Genomic DNA, 20970 nt, shown 5'->3' on the forward strand with positions numbered 1-20970 from the left:
TAGAAAGTTGGTGTATTAAAAAGTTTCTTATTTTGAGAGGTTAAAATAGTCATTTTTCCCTAAAAGCTTGTAGCTCCTTCTAAACGCTACTAGTAGTAGCGTTCAACCAAAAGCTTCAAGCTCCTAACCTAAAAGCTTAAAGCTCCTTCAACCAAACAAGACTTTTTATTAAGTAGGAGCTTTTTCTTAAAAGCTTAAAGCTAGAAGCTCCTAAAAGCTCCATGCCAAACATACCCTAAAAGAATAATGCAGAGAAGTAGAAAAGGAAATGTAGAAAAGCTGATATATTTTATTCATCATGCAGAGACTTTATATAGCCAAGTAGATCACGCGGGGACCGATAAAAAACGATAAAATGACCAATAAAAAAACCAAAAAATACTCATTCTAGCTAAGGAACGGTTGAAAGCTATGACCATCACCAACGTTCACTTTTCAACTTGACTTTCCTTTCTAAATCGGTTAAAGCTTCCACCCACTATTCTTTATTCAACAACTAGATAAAACAACTAAATAGTTATTAATATACTAATAAAACCAAAAGTCAAGATTAAAACCCAACATATACATGGCAAGTCTTTAGTATTTTCGGGTGATGCAACTGATAATCTGTTCCAACCTTAAAAGTTTTAGAGCGCTTATAAGGCTATAGGGTGTGGTCATGACTCTCATGACCACCATGACCCTCCATGTTAGTGCCATGTAACTAATCTTTAATCCACCATCCAAAACCAGTACCCTAAGGGTATGGTCATGACCCAAACCATTAGCCCCTTATTTATTATCTTTGTCTAAACAAAAAGGAAATGATTTGTTGAAAAATGGAAAGGAGGACCATGGTTGTCATGGTTTAATCCATGCAAACCATGGTGGATCAATCAAGGGGGTGGTGTAGCCTTCCATTCATGTTCCTAGGTGGCAAATCATGTCCCAACCATGATCCCCACAGCCTATAGCCTAAGTATATCTATGATGCCGCGTTCTATGATATATGTTGTATGGATTTAGAAATACGGATCTCAAGATAGCAAAAGTTCCAATACCATTAAGTTAATAATTCGATATTAATGTAGAGATAGAAAAGAATCAAAGAATCAACAGATTATTAAGAACTGAATACATATTTATGTTGAATCATAACTAAAAATACCAGAGAAATGAGAATATATATGAAGGTACGAAATCATAACTAAATACTCCTTAAAAGCAAGTCTTCTTCTGACTTTTTCAATATCATCTCCTTGTAGTCATGATTAATAGTATCATTGGCAATCCACATCTTAAGCATGCTTAAACATTCTTTATGTTTGTACTCTGGAGCTGTATGACCTCCTCCCTTTATGAAAACAAAAAGGTAAGCCATCATTAAATCATAACAAGCTCCTTTAGCTAAGGTAGAATTGTCAATTAGTGACACTAACCAAAAAAGAAGTTTAAAGGTAGATTTTTCACCTTTACAGTAGCAAATGTTAGGTTGTAGTCCCCTTTTGAGTATTTCTTGGTGTATCTACAAGATAACACAAATTATCAGCACAGTTTCAAAATATAACAAGTTTTACCATTTATCTTGTCAGGACAACACAACTAACCCCGCTACTTGTTTGTTGACAAACCATGATCTCCAACCATCTACGAGCGACAAGTTCAGTGATTTAATCCAGTTCAATGTACTAATGTATGGAACAGCCATGTCATGATCTCCGCTGTTCAGTTACAAAAGGTAATTGGTCAAATTGTGCTTTCAAGAGCTCTAAATATGCTAGAACAACCACAATGTAGAATCTAATTTCATGAGGTCGAGGAGAATCACGATTACCTATATATAAGAGCGCGACATTTTTTATCAGCAAGGCGTCGATGATAGCCAACACTACTCGGGATATTGTATGTGTAAGATATGGCTTTTTTATGAAAATTAAATTTCGAGGTATTATTGCATTGCACCCACTCAGTATCCCCAAATTCCTGGTAATCGAGAGATTATTATTATCCTTCAAAATCCAGATGAACATGGATAAAACTAATGGTGAACTACAAACCTCATGAATGTGAAGAGCTTCTCGCACGTCTCTACTATTAGCCCAAGCATAGAAGTATATATAATTGTCTTCCTGCAATAAGCACAGATAGAAGACAAAACATCACAATAAAGCAAGCTTTGAATCAAATACGCAGAGGGATCGCGAGAGATACTCGACACAGTCGTGTCTGGACTTGAGGTAAGATATCCACTGAGGTGTTTTCAAAAGTTGTTAAGTCACTCCTGAAGGGGTCAGATCTTAAGGTATTGGAATAGAGACAATTTGGCTCTAAAATATGGGCCGGCTTTATTCTTTCAAGGCACTACAGAGAAAAAAAAAAAAAAACAAAAGAAAAATGAGACAATTTCACCCTAATATAAAATATACGTCTTTAATTCATCCAATGATTTAATTTTGTTTTTCTCTAATAACTTATGTTTGTTTAAAAAAAAAATAATTTTTGGTGTCATAAATTATACAAGTGCAAGTATTGTACCGGCAAAACCGATTCCAACATAATAACATCGGTGCTAGTATTCGTATTTGTAGTTTTTAATCGATGTAAAACACATGTCAAAGTCATTTTGGACGTATGATAACTTTATCTTTTGGGCTTTCTTTTCCAGTTGCAATAGGGAGTGTCAGGACCGTAAGGAAACAATACCGACTGAGTTCCAGGCGTGTAGTGCTAGGGAATCCTCACAGTTAAAATTATAACCGATAGATGCTGAAGATAACATGAGAATCATAAACTGGAATCTAGCTAACTCCGTAGTACCTTATATATCACTTGAAGGTCATGTATGCATAGAGTGTTGTTGGGATCTACGTTGAAGTAGTCTCCATGGCAATTTTCTTTAGTTGACTGCAAAAAATATATGTAACTTAAACTATTCTTCGAAATATTGTAATGTTATTTAGTGCAAGCAAGCACTAAGACAAGAGGTATCATCGCACTTGATTACCTCATAAATTGCATCTGATAAGAGGGCCATATTATGAGCAAATTCTATTTTAGAATTATAGTCACCTCTTACGTCTGTTAGAGGATTACCAAGCATATACCCCTAAATTTGGAAAGAAACAACAATATTAATTCAAGGTTCGGTTTTTTCAATGCAGCTGCTCGGTTTAGCTGCAAGAAAAAAAAATGCAAGTTAATAAATAGAAAGTCTCAAGTAATTGGCCTGGTTTTACTTTTATGTTGATATGTGGCCTTTCTCCAACTTCAATGCCTACAAAAGATAAAAACAAGCTGTTGAAACCCAAATATTCACTCAAAATTTTCCCACAAATTGAGCAATTTCAATATTTTTCCTTTAAAAGGACAACTTAAGTAATGTTTATGATATTCACTATTCAGTTTTGTATCAATTTCTTTGAGAATTATTCTTTGTATATAATTCTTGCTTCGACTCTGTAAGTTTGTTCCATATATTTGCATATAAAATTAGCGTTTTTGATCTGTACAAGAAGCTCTATGGAAATTAAGAATTTATGAGTACCGTCATATATTTCTTGAGCGATCATTGGCACCAGGATGCCACTGTAAGAATCACCACCAAGATACAATGGATTGCTGAGAAATCCAATGTGATCTACAAGCCACTGAAAGCAAACATTCATCTTAGTTAATTATATTCATAAGAAGTAATCTGCAATATGCTCCTGATGCGCTTTAATGACATGAATATTAAAATGCTACCAATATTTGTAATGGTGGAGGGCTATAATTCGTTTCATCAGGAAGAATAACGCGTAATGCACATACCTTCTTCAAAAAATCGTAAGTGTGTATTACTGATAAAGTATCATTCATTATGTAAGCTTCAGGAGTGTTCCCATAGGAGAATCCAGACCCAGCTGGTTGATCAAGAAATATTATGTTGGCAACCTAAATTTTCAGGCAATCTTCATAACATTAGCATGAAATTAGAATCGTTTTAAGGGGAAGTGGTAAAGGAGTTTGTATTAAGAATGAACGATAAAAAAAAGAATAGCAAAGATGAGATACTTTTGTCAAGCTGTCAGGGACTATTTCAAGTATGGGCTTTTCAACAGTAGAGATTTCAGAATTTAAAGTTAGTGGGCCTGCACACAATCACCAAAGCTTCAAATACATTTGATAACAAGCCTAGCTATAAAATTTGATTAATCGGTACCTATTGTAAAAAAAAATAAATCATATGCTAATTCTCAAGAATATCAGGCTTTTGTCACATATGCATACAAACTATATGCACGTGAATATCCCTTTTGCACAACAAATACATTTTGTGTTTTCATAGATTTTCGTTATGTATCTAGAATCCCTTTTGCACAGCAATTACATTTTGTGTTTTCATAGATTTAATTGTAAGTTCACTGTCTTAGTTTTTCCCACAAGTTGCGTCACCAGAATATTCATGCGTAGATGATTTTGTTGCACCAAATTCACAACTTATAGTCGTCGCCACACGCTATGAGTATTGAAGTTCATACTATTTGAACGTTCTTTCGCAGAAATCCAGCTTTTATGCCTGATATATTGACATTATTGTGTATTGCCGAATCTCTACAGCACTTGATACATGCTTGTATAAGTTGACGATTATCATCGAGAACTGGTTTGGCTTTGTCTTTGAGGTGATTCAGTGGTTAGATTCTCAATTTGATTTTTATTCAACTTCAGGTTACTGTATATTCCTTGGCTCCAACCTTTAAGTTGAAGTTCCAAGAAGGAGCACGTTGTTGCACCGACTAGTACTAAGCCAAATATTGGGCTCTTGGTCATGCTTTTGTCGAGATCAAGTTGATTATATGTCACTCATGCAATAACTATGGTCATCTTCCAGTTATGCACCTACTCTTTGGTGTGATGATATATGACGTTTAATCTCGTCGTTCATTAGTGCATCAAGCATCTTGAGATCATTCTACATTTTATTCAGGATATGATTTTGGCTCGGTCTCTTACAATTTGTTATGTTGCTACCACACATGGAGCCCTTCACTCATTTTCCATATCTCAAATCCGAGTGCATATGGGTGTAAGATTGGGCTCATAGTCTAATAATGGGTATTGCCATCCTTCTTAAGGGGCATGTTAAAGATATTTGCATTTTATTTCGATTATTTCATGTCCTAGTTGTTATAAACGTCATGGTTATTCTCCAATATATACTAAAGCACATATTAATCACACTTATCACTATGTATATTTCTTTCAGTAGCCTACATATGATTTTGGATATAAAAAAAATCACATATTACTTGTGTACAACAAGGAGTAGTAACTTAATAGTATACAAGCATAACCGCATATGAATCTTTTTCACCTATTTGAATAAAAATGAAGTAAAAAGTTGCTGTTAATGATAGTAATAGAGATAATAGATAATATTTTACCCATTGTATGTGATTTATTATTAGTGTACATGTGCAATTCTTTAGGTAGTTAAAGTGTAAATGTAGTGTCTATATAAGGGGGGTGGGGGTGGTCATCACTTATCACTCATCACTCACTCACAACTTTTAATCAAGTTCCGCCATGTCATGAAGCATTATTCCATCACTAATGATGGATTTTAGTAGAAATGCCCATCACTCACCACCACACCCAACAATTTCCCTCACAACCAACAATTTCCCTCACCCACTTCTTCACACGTGATAATTATGACGCGTTTTCATTTTGACGCGTGATAAACCTAGGTGGCGGTGGTGTTTTTTTTTTTTTGTATAACTCATTATATATCATCATCACGCGTGGTTTGATGACCGCCCCGGGTGGCCTAATGTTCCTTGTAATATGTTTTAATCAATGAGAAAAGATCTTTGACATTACACATGGTATAAGCTGATTTCTAGAAAGGTTGTTGAGTTTCCTTTTTTCTTGCTATTCCAGCCTATCACATTCTTAACCTACAGCTGATCATATTCTTCCCCTTACCTTGCCCTTCTTTCTCGTCCCTTGTCTTCTTCTGTCTTTCATCCGTCTTGTTCCCCTCCCTCTTTCGTACCATCCATGGCTACCTCATCCTTTTCCACTAATCCCCCAATGTCTGACCTTACCCCTATGATGCTAGAACACAGATACTTCCCATCCTCACCTATCAGCAACTATTACCCCATGTAGACGGTTCTCTTCCGCCACCCTCCCCAACTATTCGATTAAAGGACAAGGAAGTTCAACATCCTGACTATATTACTTGGGCAAGAGATGAACAACAAGCCATAATACTTCCCAATGCCTCCTTAACTGAGGAGGCTTTTTCCGTTACAATTGGTCGCACCTCGGTCCGTGAAATCTGGACTGCTCTTGAAGCGATGTTTTGTAATGTTTCGGTTGAAATGATTCAGAATTTGGGAGACAATCTCCGCTCTCTTAAGAAGGGTGATAATCTGGTTGCTGAATTTGAATGTGCCTTCAAGGCCATTTGTGATCAACTTAGTGCCATTGGACATCCTGTTGATGCTATGGATCAACTTGATTTTTTCTATGTGGACTCGATACATCCTTTGAAAGTTTCTCTACATCTACTCGTTCGGTACATCTCATCCCTACTTTTGTTGATCTTTTAGCTAGTGCGGAAAGTCATGAGTTGTTTATGAAAAACTTGCATGGCACATCTGAACCTCCTTTGCATTTACGACCCAAGGATCCTCAAACACGCCCAATATGTTGGGTTCCAATTACCGACCCAACAGGGCCTCTTCGGCCACTCCAGGCCTAACCGATCTCCTTTTAACAATAACAGGGGAGCAAACAGGAACTTTGATCGCCAATCTCGTCCTCCCACTTGTCAACTGTGTCGCAAATCCGGACATTATGTTTCACAGTGTTTTCGACTTGCTTCACTTGTTGCGTCTGCCTCACCATCTCTGGATCAATTGGCACAAGCCTTCCATGGTCAGTGTCACATGAACTCCTCCATTCCTGGAATCAGACACCGTAGCTACTTCTCACATGCTTCCTAACAATACTAATCTATAGAACTCCACTCCAACTCAAGGTAATCCAAATGTTTATTTTGGCAATGGTCACTCTTTATCCATAACCCATGTTGGAAACACAAAAAATTTTGGAAATCTTGCATTTAATAATGTTTTGGTGGTACCTAATCTCACCAAAAATATTTTATCTATTGGCAAACTAACTGAGGATAATCCTGTTGATCTTAGTTTTTCTCATCCCTATTTTTACATTCAGGATCCTCGAACCAAGCAAACCGTAGCTCGGGGGTGTCGTGAGACGGTTTATATGTCCTTCGCCAAACTTAAGAAGCTTTAGTCTCCACTTCATCTTGCCCAAAGGATTCTTTTGAGTTATGGCACTCTATACTTGGGCATGTTAATTTTGATAATATTTCGATGTTGAAAAATTATGGTTACTTGTCTTTTACTTAGGTATTACCTAAACCGGGTCTTTGCTCCCCGTGTGAACTAGCCAAAGCCAAACGGCAACCTTTTTGGTCTAATGATAAAACGGGCATCTTTGCCCCTTGAAATAATACATTGTGACTTATGGGTGCCTTCCCCAATCAAATAAAGTCGGTAGATAACTTTCTTTATTATATTGCTTTTGTTGATGATTATTTGCGCATTACTTGGTTGTACCCTCTACGTGCTAAATCCGATTTCTTTAATGCTTTATCCATATTTGTTCCTTTTGTTCAAACACAATTCTCAACCAAACTAAAGATTTTTCAAAGTGATGGTGGAACCGAATTCATAAATACTCGGGTTTGTAATTTGTTTGAACAAAACAGTATCTTACATCGCAAGTCTTGCCCTTATACCCCACAACAAAATTGGCGAGTTGAACGAAAGCATCGGCATATTGTTGAAACGGGCTTGACTATGATGTTTCATGCCCACTTACCCACCAAATATTGGGTTGATGCTTTTTCCTCGGTGGTTTTTTTAATTAACCGTTTACCCTCCCCAATTTATGGCAAATCACCATTTGAGCTCTTGTATCATCAAGTACCACAATATGCATTATTTCGACCATTTGGTTATCGTCTTTTTCCATGTCTTAGGGATTGTGCTCCGCATAAATTATCCCCTAGAAGCATTATATGTATCTTTACCAGTTATTACACCAAGTATAAAGGATATAGGTGTCTTGATCTAAAGTGCTCGCTTTGACGAAACACACTTTCCCCTTGATAACTCCACTGTCACTACTTCCATTGATCTTCTTGAGGTCACACCTTTTTTGGATGTGTCCCCTACCATTTTCTCACCATGTGACTTTATTAAACCTATTGTTCCAAATAAATTTACTACACCTCTTACTTCCAAAAGCTCAACTAATAATTCAACTCCACAAACCATTACCTCACCAATATCCAACCTTTTTTCCTCCACACCATACACAACAAACTGGTCCAACTATCGGGAAAACTGTCGCCTTTTTTTGGACCTACTGCTGCATCCACAGCAGCCCCCACAGGCCCACTGGCGTCCTCTACTGAGCCCACCGTAGCCAACACGAGCCCATCAACATGCACTAGCCCAAACTGAAACATTGCCTACCTTTATTGATACATCTTCATCCTCCACATCTCCTACTGACACCCCTCCCCCCTCTCCTCGATTATCGCAAACACCGGTTACTTCACCCATGACGGTTCCGCCACCTCCTCCTTCTCACCCTATGATAACTCGTGCCAAATCTGCCATCTTTAAACCCCGCCATCGTGTGGATTTGGTACTATTTTTCCAAATGCTACCTTTATAGATCCATTGTAGATGTTCTCCAATATTTAGCAATCACAAGACCTGATATTGCCTATGCTGTAAATAAAGTTACTCAGATCTTACATGCTCCGACAACAGATCATTTTCAAAAAGTTAAAAGGATTCTACGCTATCTTAAAGGTACTATCGCTTTTGGGTTACATTATAGTCGTCCCACTTCCACGTCGCTGCTTGGCTACTCTGATGCTGATTGAGCGCGTTGCTTAGAGACTCGTCGATCTACCTATGGTTATTCTATATTTGTAGGGGAACCTGATTTCTTGGAGTGCTAAGAAACAACCAACTATTGCCAGGTCCAGCAGTGAGTCCAAGTATCGAGCTATGGATAACATTGTTGTCGAAATTGTGTGGATAACTCACTTCCTACAAGAACTCCATGCGCTTCCTCCGAACAGACCAACTATCCTTTGTGATAATCAAAGTGCTATCATTTTAAATCAAAATCCAGTTGCTCAAAAACGGGCCAAACAAAACTGGTGACTGCTGGTAAATCGACCACTAAATTTGTTCCGTTTCATGTAGCTAGCTGACATTTTTACAAAAAGTCTTCCAAACTCTAAGTTTAATATTTTTCGACAAATGCTTCGCATTGGGCCACCACCGTTCAGCTTGGAGGGGGATGTTAGATATTATTTTACCCATTGTATGTGATTTATTATTAGTGTACATGTGCAATTCTTAATGTAAATGTATTGTCTATATAATGTTCCTTGTAAGACTAGATGTAGTAGTCCCCCATAACCCCCTTTACTCAAATATAACCCCCCATAATTAGGGCCGGTTTAACAATTTTGAAGGCCTAAAGTGGAAAAATATATAAGGCCCTTTTTACAAATGTCCCACTATAAGCCTTCTCTTTTACTCGAGCTTCGGAGTGATAATATTGTAAAGCTGGTAGAGTTAAAAAAAAATATTTTGGTTAGCCCACTTTTGCAAATAAAAAAAAAGATTTGAGGCCTATTTAGGTGGGGGCTTAAAGCTTTGGCCTTAGAATGCTTATGCTTTAGCCGGCACCGCCCATAACATATGTGTGTAATGAATAACCCGACTTCAATTAATAGATATATATATGTATATATGCATCCCTTCACCTCTCCAAGACCTAACATGTTTTATTCAATGAGAAAAGATCTTTGAGATTACACATACCTATTTCATAAAAAAGTGCATACATAGAAGAACAACCGGGGCCTCCACTAATCCATAAAATCAGAGGGTCATCTTTTGGGTTCCCTTCAGACTCAATGAAGCAGTAAAATAACTGCACATCATCATACTTTCCAACCCTAACGTAACTTAAACAAAATTCTTCTCTTTAGATTCTGTATAATCAGAACCATATAAAGAATGGAAATTTTAACAACAATTATAATGTACAGGCACTTACCCAGTTTCAAGAGTGAAGGGAAGATCACCAACTAAGCCGGGTAATGTTTTAACCAGAAATCGTGACTTGATAACTTCCGCAGAGATAATCACAATAAATACAACAAGCAACATCGTATTGACTTGAGTGCTACACTTGGTAAACGTTTGCATTGGACACAAAACCTTCTTAATATGTCAATAACTTCTTATCAGTAAAGTTCACTCTCATGATTTATCTCAAATAAAAAAAAAAAATACATATCTTTAGTTTAAGAACACAGAATTTGTACCTTTAGGGCATGTTTGTCTAAACTTTTTAAACCAACTTATTCACTTATTAGCTTTTTCAAAAAGCTAATAAGGAGATTTTGTGTTTGACAAACTCAAAATGACTTTTCAAAATGACTTGTTGTATAGGAGAAAAAGTCATTTTTGAGAAGTCACGATGTTGTGACTTTTTGAGGAGCTTTTAAATTTTCAAAAACCAAATTACCATATTACCCCTGTTTTAACTTATTGACTTATAAAAGAATGCCTCTTTTAGTCATTTTACATCAATAAGCTAAGCCAAACACTTTTTAAAAAACAATTTATTGACCTATTGGTTTTTCTCACCCCATAAGCTAATCCAAACACTTTTTTAAAAACTTCTTTTCAAAAAGTTATAAGTCAATAAATTCTTTTCACAAAAAGTCTTTTTTAATTAAGTTAAATAAGCATAGCCAAACATGCCCTTAATTAGATTATTCAAAATATGTTTTTTTTTTTTAACAGCATAAGAATCTGTAAAAATATAGAAAATCGGGTTAACAAGAAACTAGGAACCTGAACCACACAAAATCAAGGAATTACATTATAAATATTAAAAATATGTAAAAGCATGAGTAAGAATAACGGAAATGAAGAAACTAATACAACTAAAATTATTGAAACTTAGTTCATAAAGTAAAAATGTAACAATTGACAAATAAAGGAGTTGGGAAAATAATTCTACCTCGTGAACCACAATTGATGAAGAAAATGAAACAAACTTGTTCGAGCATCGATCTAACTTGATTATAAGCAGAAAAATGCAACATAACCAAAAAAAAAATTATATTATGTTGTTACATCGTATCTTATCGCATCAAAATTGTTATATATAATTATATAATAATATATAATTATATTGCATTATTGTATTCTATTATTATTATTATTATTATTATTATTATTATTATTATTATTATTATTATTATTATTATTATCTAATCTTCTAATCTAATCTAATCTAATCTAATTTAATCTAATCTAATCTAATCTAAGTTCTAATAAAAGACTTCAATTAATGTCATATGACAATCTCTCATTCTTCCTCAATTTTTTATTTAAATTATATAATAAAAATTCATGTAAAACTATTATCAAATGAAGTGTGAGGTTTGTTTTTACATCAATTATAATAATTATTAATAAAGGTAACTTTAATTATCCGATAAAGGTAGTTTCAATGTCTTCTTATTTATTTATGATCCATCCATTATAATCAGCACACGAATTTATATAAATTAATAATATTTTAAAACCATTAATTGATATGAAAAATATAGAATAATGTGATTAATAAAATATGTGAATGATAAATCAACTTAATATAAATTATTTATAATCTATTATTATATGATATTAGGTTTTCTTAAAATACATGCAAACATTATATCTTCTCTTAAAAGATCATTTTAACTAAAATTGTAAATTATTATTTTTTAAATCATAGTAATATAAAAAAATTGTAAAATTGTTTATTTAAATATTTACTTTAATATTCACGCATATACTACAAATATGTTTTAAGTTGAACGATGTTACTTGATAGATTATGTCTGCTAACCTTTCCCACAAATTTGTACTTATTTCAAATATATCTTTAATTTATAATTTATCATGAGAATTGTATAAAATAACGTGGTTAATAAAATATGTGAATCATAAATCAGCTTAATATAAATTATTTATAATCTATTATTATATGATATTAGGTTTTCTTAAAATACATGCTAACATTATATCTTCTCTGAAAAGATCATTTTAACTAAAATTATTTTTTTTATTATTTTTTAAATCAGAGTAATATTAAAATTTGTAAAATTGTTTATTTAAATATTTACTTTAATATTCACGCATATACTACAAATATGTTTTAAGTTGAACGATGTTACTTGTTAGATTATGCCTTTATAATTTATCATGAGACTTGTGTAGTAGAATAACTAAATCATTGTCACATCACAACCACATTATTGTTACATAGGAATATTAGCAAATAAGAGAATGGTGTTTGGAGCCCCCCAGCTGATTTGGCATGGGGCCGCTAATGGACTACACACAGTCTGGTAATAACATATTTTTTGAAGTAAACCTTAACAAAAACATATTTTTTGTGAATTACTATATATTAATAATTACTATATATTACTATATAGTTTTTTAATATTTTTATTATTTTACTATTATAATAATAGTTATTTTCTTTATTTTTTTTTTACTTTAATCCTTTTTTAATATCAGGGGTTGGAATAAGCTTGGTGTCAACCGGTATCGAACCAGTACTTGTATGGAAAATACCGGTACGATCCTGTTCGGTATCAGTACATGAAGTTAAAAACCGGCACTAATACAGAAAAAACCAAAAGTTGGTGCCGAATTGATATTGGAAATCTTTTGGTTTGGAATATTCAGTTCTGCTACCCGGTACCATTTGCTCATCCCTGATCACGGTTACCGTACGAACAATGGTATCGTCCACCTTTTTTTTTGTTGATTTTCTTCAACTTTAATTTTTTTCTTTTTTTAGTTTCAAGGGTAGGGATGAGCTCGGTGCCAACCGATACAGAATCGGTACTGATACCGAAAATACCGGTTACAGTACCGGTATATGAAGGTAAAAAAAGGTAGTTTACCGGTACTAGGAACGCCAAAAGTCGGTATCGAATTGGTACTTAATATCTTTCGGTTCGGTAAATTTGGTACCGGTACCCAGAACAATTTGCTCATCTCTGACTACGGGTTTCATACGAACAACATTGTTACCATACAACTTTTTGGCTGATTTTCTTTCGGTTATCTTTTATTGTTTTTTTCTACATTTTCTTTTTATTCTTGTCAGCAGTTCCGTTCGCAACACGCTCGTAGTGATTTTAAAACACATGTAAACACAGACTAAATAACAAAAGAAATTCTCCGCAACACGACGAACTTCTTTAAACCTAGTTCTTTTAATATTTGATTTATTATAATAATGCTATTATTGAATTATGTTACTAAAAATGGCCATAATTTCAAATATTATCTAATTTGAAGTCTTTAATTTTGAAAATTTATTTAAATTTAAACTATAATTTTCCTCTGTAAATATCGCCATCACCTTTTTTTTAACGAGAGTTGTTAAGCACTTTAAAAGTAGGTTGGATATAAATTACTATGAGCAAGATATTGGAGGCATGTGACACTTATTTGTCTTATTATGATATACAAAAAAAGTTTTTATTATTCAACTCGTGCAATACACGGAACAATAACCTAGTTATTATTAAATTAAATTAAAGTTATTATTAAAGAACAACTGATCATTAGCTACAAAAGAGTTTCCTTCTTTTTTTTATTTTTATTTTAGCCACAGTAGTTTTCTTACTTTTTTAAGCTATCACTTGAACTTTGTATAATTTCCAGCAAATGTTCTTTTTTTTAGTTTCACATGAGATACTTATATCTATTAGTTATTTTTAGTTTATAAAAAGATGAATACTGAGAACTTTTTATCTTAATAAAAATTTATAGTTAAAAGAAGTATATTACAAAACTCGTCCTTTATCTTTGTATCGGATTGCAAAGTATGTCCTTTATCTTCAATAATTACAAAAACGTACTTTATGTTTGCAAACTCTTGCTGGTCACGTCCTTTGGCTCTAACCCTGTTTGTTTTTAATGTTAAATATGACCACATGGACTTCACATGGGGGTATTTTAGGCATTTTACCCTATTTACTCAACTTAATAAACATAAAACAATTTAGAAAATTTAAATTAAGATAACATAAACCACCCAGCCTACTTCTCTTTCTCTCTCTCTCTCTCTCTCTCTCTCTCTCTCTCTCTGCCTAACTTCTTTCCCCACCATCAAAACCACGACCCACCACAATCAAATTCGACAATCACCGCACCACTCCCACCAAACCTTCATCACCATCAACACCACCACCAAATCAGACAACCACCACACCACAAGAACCCATCGCAACAACAATCCGACAACCACTGCAAGAACCCATCAATTCCACCCTCTTCGTAATCTATAATCTCGCAAGAAATTCACCCTAAGAAAACCCTCGCAAGAACCCATCACAACCATTCGTCATCCCGGATTCCCCGTGTCCTTTTTCAGAACCAATTTTTGACCCCAGCCTCTATGCGCTTTTGCACCATTTTGGGGGACTTGCCTGTGCCTTGAAGAACACCCAATACGAGCATAGGAGGAGACGCGATACTAGGATTCAAATGAACAAGCGGCTGGGATTTCAAAGAATTCATCAGGAGGTTCTCCTTTGAGAATAAGCATGGGAATTGGGCTTGATTAGGTTTATCCACCACTATTTGGCAGTGGATTGGCCGAATTTGGGACCTTTCCAAAATTAGGGTTTGTATTGGGGTGGCAGGCTTGTGCAAAGCTCCTGATTATGAACTGATTATGAAGAATATGGCTATGGAGGTTCTTGGTAAGAGTAATAATTGAAATCTGTGTTAGTGGTGGTGCCTAGGAGAGATGGAGGTCTTTAGAGAGAGATAATGTATGTTTAGAGAGAGAAAGGGTAGGGTGCGGTGGGTGGGTTTTATTTGTTTTCTAAATATAAAATTATTATTTTATTAGGATATGAAAAGACAATAATACCCTTGCATAGGCTCCATGTGACCTGATTAAATGGAAAAAATTAACTGGGTTAGGGTCAAAGGACGTGACCTGTAAGGGTTTGCAAACATTAAGTACGTTTTCTGTAATTATTAAAGGTAAAGGACATACTTTGCAATCCGAAACAAACATAAAGGACGAGTTTTGTAATTTACTCTAGTTAAAAGTCAGTATGATCCGTAGAGCGGCTTTTGTTAACTTTCATTTCACCATTTACACTATAAATGATATACATTTTTAGCTCATTTAAGTTTTTATATAATTTGTTTTTCACTAAAAAGTTGTGTTCTTTCGTTAACTTTATTAAGATATGCAATTGTGTTTAAATTTCTTTCGTGTTGGACCGTTCCGGTGACCTTAAACGTCAGTAAAAGTAGTTCATCTTAGTTTACAGAGGCGGAATCAAAGTAAACCAAGTCAAAAACAGCTTGTTCCTTTCAATCTTTCTTTTCTATTACTGGTTGCGAGCTTTTACAATGATTTTGACAGAAATCCGGCAGCACCTTCGCTCACACACACATACATGCATTCCTAACCGTTTGGAATGAACACCTATTTATAGACACAGGACATTCCGTTTGAGCGAAACACAACATGTTCAAACGGCCATGCTTCAAACGGTTAGGTGTCTTCAAACGACCAGCATTAGTTCAAACGGTCAGGATGTTTTTCAAACGGACAGGACCATTTCAACCCTAAACAACCCTAATCTTATCATGTTTGTGCATTCGTTTAACCTATCTAGACATAAGACTCGATAAGACATAGTCAGCAGACACTCAGTGCACCAACAGACTCCCCCTTGGATGTTGACGAAGTCTTCGGCGTCGAGTCTTCAGTCTTGGTCTTTTCTCCAACTTTCTGTCTGTTCATCATAAGCACTCTATCTTCACAGGCTTCAGAATCATTACCTGACTCTAACTTTCATCTTCCCTTCAACTATTGATCCAGACTCCCCCTTTCACAGACTCCCCCTCTCGATATGCTAGAATCTGAGAAATCTGGTTCAAGCTTTGACACTTAGCTTCCGTTGGGAATAATGAAATCCAAAAACCTGTTACTCAACCAATAACATTACAATTCTATCTTTTCAACAAATAAATCACAAACTCAATCAGCTTTAGAAATCCACTCAAGTATTCAGGTCCAAGTTAATGACCCTGATCACTTGATTAATCTACCAAGTTCAATTTAATGACCTTGGTTGATCATTTGACGAATCAAACTGATTTTGAAAAAACATTTTCACATTTTCTAAAAACCATGTAACAAGCATCAACTTAATGAACTTGTTTTAACTTTGAAAACAACTCAATCTCTGACAAAGTAAGCTCTCCTCATTCTTCAGCTCAGAATCTCCTGCATCTGCTACAAATCTCGAGAATCAGACAATCAACTTTCCACTCTGGTTTGTCTAAACTAAATCAGAATTGAAAAATCTTTTTGGATTTTATGACGTGATCTAAACTAAGAAATGAAATAACAGAAAACTTAAATTGCAGAAAAATAAAGAAATTGAACTATATACAAACTTATTTTTGGCGAGCGTGTTAGGGAATCATATCAGCTTTTCAGACAAATTACTAGTACCGTTAAGCTTAATACATGCTCAGATTTAAACAATTCACCTCGATTGTCGATATACTGATCCATCTTAAATTCTCACACAGATTTCAACCTATTCAGGATACGATTTAAATGTTTTATGAACTTAGTTCTATTCATGTGTCCCACCTCTTGAATATACTCCCGTATCCAGAATCCCAATATTCAGTCTTACAGGTAAGTATACTACAATGATATCTGTTCATAAATTAGGTATGCGAGGGCTGAGGGATCTCAGGTCGATACTTCCGTATACGCAGAGAGATATCAGCTTCGACTTTTCAGTATGTCCCCTTTAGAGGATCTTTTAGCTTACAACAGCAGCGACTATCAATTTTATTGTTTCATCTGCATGCTGAGGGTTTATGCTATGTTTCGAGCATTGGGTGAAAGTATTAGCCAAGGACTAGGTCAGAACTTCCGTTCAGCAGAAGTCCCGGAATAATACCCCAGACATCATTGATTATAAAAACCTAGTATATCAGAATATGAGACCTTTCAAACGAGATTTCAGGGGTTACCTATATATCCAAGTAGTGTTCCCCACAAATTTCACAAGTTTGAAATTTTAGATTTATATCCCGAATAAATCTACTAAATGTGCGAAAACCTATCGACACATCATCAATGAGATTGTTTAACTCATTTAGTCTTTCCAAATCTTTAGCATATTGTAATTGTCTAACCGATGTACTATCATTTTCCCTATATACACAAGCTCTTTTTCAATTTTATCATGTTTTTGTATTTTTGCATTTTTTACTGTTTTTGTATTTTCAGAAAATAGACTATATACAACTATCTACTCCCCCTAAATACCAAAACACGTAAAAAATCGACAAACCATTGCAGATTGTTTCTCGTCTTCATCCGCAACAGTACTCTCATCAACGCTCACAATTCCATCCGACACCGAAAGCAATTTCATACCATTAAGTTTTAACAAATATTGAAACCGATTTTTATCAAAAGCTTTGGTATGCAAATCAGCTTTTTGTTCGTCAGTGTGGATTTTCTCAATTCGTATCAACTTTTTCTCGAAGCAATCGCGAATAAAGTGATGAGGAATTTCTATATGTTTAGTTTTAGCGTGATGTACTGGATTCTTAGTTATATTTATTGCGGCCTCATTATCAACAAACAGAGGTGTGTTAAGAAAATGCAAACCGTAGTCTCGCATCTGTTGCTGTATCCACAGGATCTGAGAGCAGCAACTGCTAGCAGAAACATACTTCGCTTCACATGTAGATAACGCCACAGACGTTTGTTTCTTACACTGCCAGGTAACCAATCTAGGTCCAAAGAACCACTACAAAAAAAATGATTATTAAGGACTGAAAAATCAGTATAATGCATCAAAATCAGTCCCTAATGGGTATTAGGGACTGATTTGCCAGTCCCTAGCCAGTCTCGGATACCTAGTACTAGATAGTGGTTTTCGTAACTAAAAAACAGTCCCCATTGGATAGCACCAACAGGAACTATCATTCGGTACATATAATTTAGTCCTAAATGTTTCCCCTGGTACCACATCATTTCAGTCTTCGAAACAATTTTTCCCTGACTGAAATTCAGTGTCTGATACTACAATATATCAGTTCCCTACACATTTTTTAGGGACTGAAAATTAGTACTTTAAACCATGTCTAGTCCGTCTCTAATAAGATGTTTTGGAAACTAAGAGTTAGTCTCTGAAACCACATCATTTTAGTTCTTATTATGATTCTTTTAAAGACTGAAAATTAATCTCAAATATCATGTCATTTTAGACTCCAGTATGGTTTTAGAGACTAGAAATCAATATCAGGTAACATTTACTTTAAGTATCCAACATGTCTTAATACAAAACGAATGATTTTCACTGAGTTCTATTATAAATACGATGCTAAACGTATTTTACAGATATTATATTCATAAAAATTTACAACAATGTATAAGTTCTACAAATATATAGAGCTAAAATTGCATAAACAAAGCTGAATAGACAGCTTGACTTTGATCATCACATGTGCTTTTGGGCGCACTAGTCCTAGGTTTGGCACAAGACTCGTTGCAAGGTCCACAACTTTCGTGACAAGTTACTTTGATGTCTTTTTCAACACTAAATGTTGCTTCTTTTAAGTTTAAAGCCAGATCGCAACCTTGATCTTTGCCTTGTGCAACTCTCTAAATGAGTTTCTTGAGCCCTGGACGTCCAACCTGTCAAACAATGATTAAAACAAATCAAGCAGGTTGTTGATCAACACATTGAAATAAAATAATGTTAGACTCTTGGAGTAAATCATAAGCCATTTGACTACAATTAATTGGGGGTCATGGGTCTATGATCATCAGTAGGAAATGGGTTAATTTGACCCGTTAGGTCAGTTGGATATGTACCATAGCATTAAAAGAAGCATCTTGACTAAGTATAAGAAAAATAATCATCACCACATAGATTTGATTTTATGTTCTCTTTGTGGTATCAGGCTCCAAAATTTCCTCTCAACCTCAGTTAGATTCTGACCTAACAATTAAAAGCAGACAAATCAATGACAAATAAGAGATAAAAAAAATATGCTTACTTAAAGGGCAGAAGAACTGGACTAACCTCCATGGTAGTTGTTTTAATGAAACAAAACTACAGCACCAGCCAGGGAAAAAAATTATTCATGAAGTTTACTTAATGTTGCAAACAAGTCGAGTAGAGCCTGAACTAGATTAGGCTAGAGCTCGGCTCGATTTGAGCTTTGTTTCTAAAGCTCAGCTCTGGACCTCTGGCTCGGATTTTTTGTTTTTTATTAACTATTTTATATTAATTATGGTTATTATTTTATATATAATTTAGCTATATCTTCATAATTTTAAAATAGATGATTATTATTATTATTATTATTATTATTATTATTCAGATATATATTAATTAAAAATTATAGAAATACCAGGCTCATTTACGCTTATGAACCAGCTTGAGCTTGGGCTAGTTTACTAAACGAGATTGTTTCGACCCTCGGGATTGAGCTCATTTAAGCGTTTCGAGCCGATCTCAAGTAAGTAACTCAAAGTAAATAGTTACATATATTCAGCTGCAAAAGCACCGCAAATATAAGCATTTGACATTTTGTTAAAGATTCAACAACAAACTAGATTCTTAAGAACACTTTCTATAATAGTAACTTCTCTCTTTAGATAATCCACAATGATCCCAAAAAATGGCCCATGGTAAGCAGCTCCCCCTGATGTATTTTAAAAGGGATAAGGCTGAATTAGTTATAATTTATAAGCAATAATTTTTATTAGGTGGATCATAAACTTTAGCCTTTAAAAGAAAATTGTTCAAAGTGGTCAAAATGATCATATTTTCCTAATAGCAAGAGTGTTAAAAACTAGCTAAAAACTAAACAAGCAAATAAAAAATAAAAGATTGATTCTAAAGCGTAATTCAATCTCAGTTTTAAAAGAAATCACAGTTTGCAAACCAAAAATATTACTGAAAAATAAAATATCAAAGATTCACTTACCTCATAAAAAGGCATATGAAATTAAAAATCAGTTTGGATGAAGCATTTCATCGAGCAGTTGGCGTGCAACTTCAAACCTTTCACTTATAAACAACATCACAGAAAACATTAACCCTCAAACATACAAAATAAGTAGAAAACCTTGGGCATGCAAAGAAAATATGACAAACAAAATATTGCAATTAGGACAACATACAAATGGAACATATAGTAACGTATAGACACTTACAAAGGGGTCGATTGGAACGTGATTGATTGTTGTAGTTGAAGCAATTGAATGGGTTGATTGCTCAAGTCGAACTACTGCAAACGGTCGATTGGTGGTCGCTCGCGGGCAAGCACAGTCAAACGATTGGGATTATAGGTAGGAAACCATATGAGTTGATTTTGGAGAAGAGATCGATTATGAATTTTAGTTGAGAGATCATGTGGGAATAATGAATTAGGTCTTTGGAAAGCAGCGGGAGTTTTGGGAGGATGGCAAATTGAAAATTTTTGGGAGGGAATTTAAATTTTCATGGAAATTAGAAATTTTTGATGGAGAAAATAAAAGAATAAATCTTCATATTTTTTTAAACATTAAATTATATTTATAAAATACCTGTAAAATATATTCACAATTTGTATATGTTAAGAATTATATTTTTTAATATTTAAAAATATATAAAGGATATCAAATAAATGGAAAAAAAATAACAGGTTAGTTTGTTTTCTGTTACTATTATTAAAAAAAATTAGGTTAAACAATCATGTTCGTGATTACCCACAAAATTCATATTGGATTCAT

At 34.4% G+C, this 20970-nt stretch overlaps 1 protein-coding gene and 1 long non-coding RNA gene across 2 annotated transcripts; both read right to left on the reverse strand.

The window, feature by feature from the left end:
- Nucleotides 1–1189: 1189 nt before the first annotated feature.
- Nucleotides 1190–10268, reverse strand: LOC110881347 (serine carboxypeptidase-like 13). The gene is made up of 14 exons (XM_022129632.1): nt 10156–10268; nt 9918–10063; nt 4036–4112; nt 3793–3915; nt 3527–3629; nt 3219–3256; nt 2987–3088; nt 2800–2886; nt 2194–2343; nt 2040–2111; nt 1817–1965; nt 1590–1703; nt 1453–1507; nt 1190–1336 (listed from the first exon to the last, which is right to left on the reverse strand). The coding sequence occupies exons 1-14, from the start codon at nt 10266–10268 to the stop codon at nt 1190–1192; spliced, it is 1476 nt and encodes a 491-aa protein (XP_021985324.1).
- A 9487-nt stretch (nt 10269–19755) lies between these two features.
- Nucleotides 19756–20684, reverse strand: LOC110881479. Its single transcript, XR_002559751.2, has 3 exons — nt 20413–20684; nt 20184–20266; nt 19756–19898 (listed from the first exon to the last, which is right to left on the reverse strand). It is a non-coding gene; the product is annotated as an uncharacterized LOC110881479 (long non-coding RNA).
- Nucleotides 20685–20970: the final 286 nt, after the last annotated feature.

This window comes from Helianthus annuus, chromosome 10 (assembly GCF_002127325.2).
Source record: "Helianthus annuus cultivar XRQ/B chromosome 10, HanXRQr2.0-SUNRISE, whole genome shotgun sequence".
Taxonomy (NCBI): domain Eukaryota; kingdom Viridiplantae; phylum Streptophyta; class Magnoliopsida; order Asterales; family Asteraceae; genus Helianthus; species Helianthus annuus.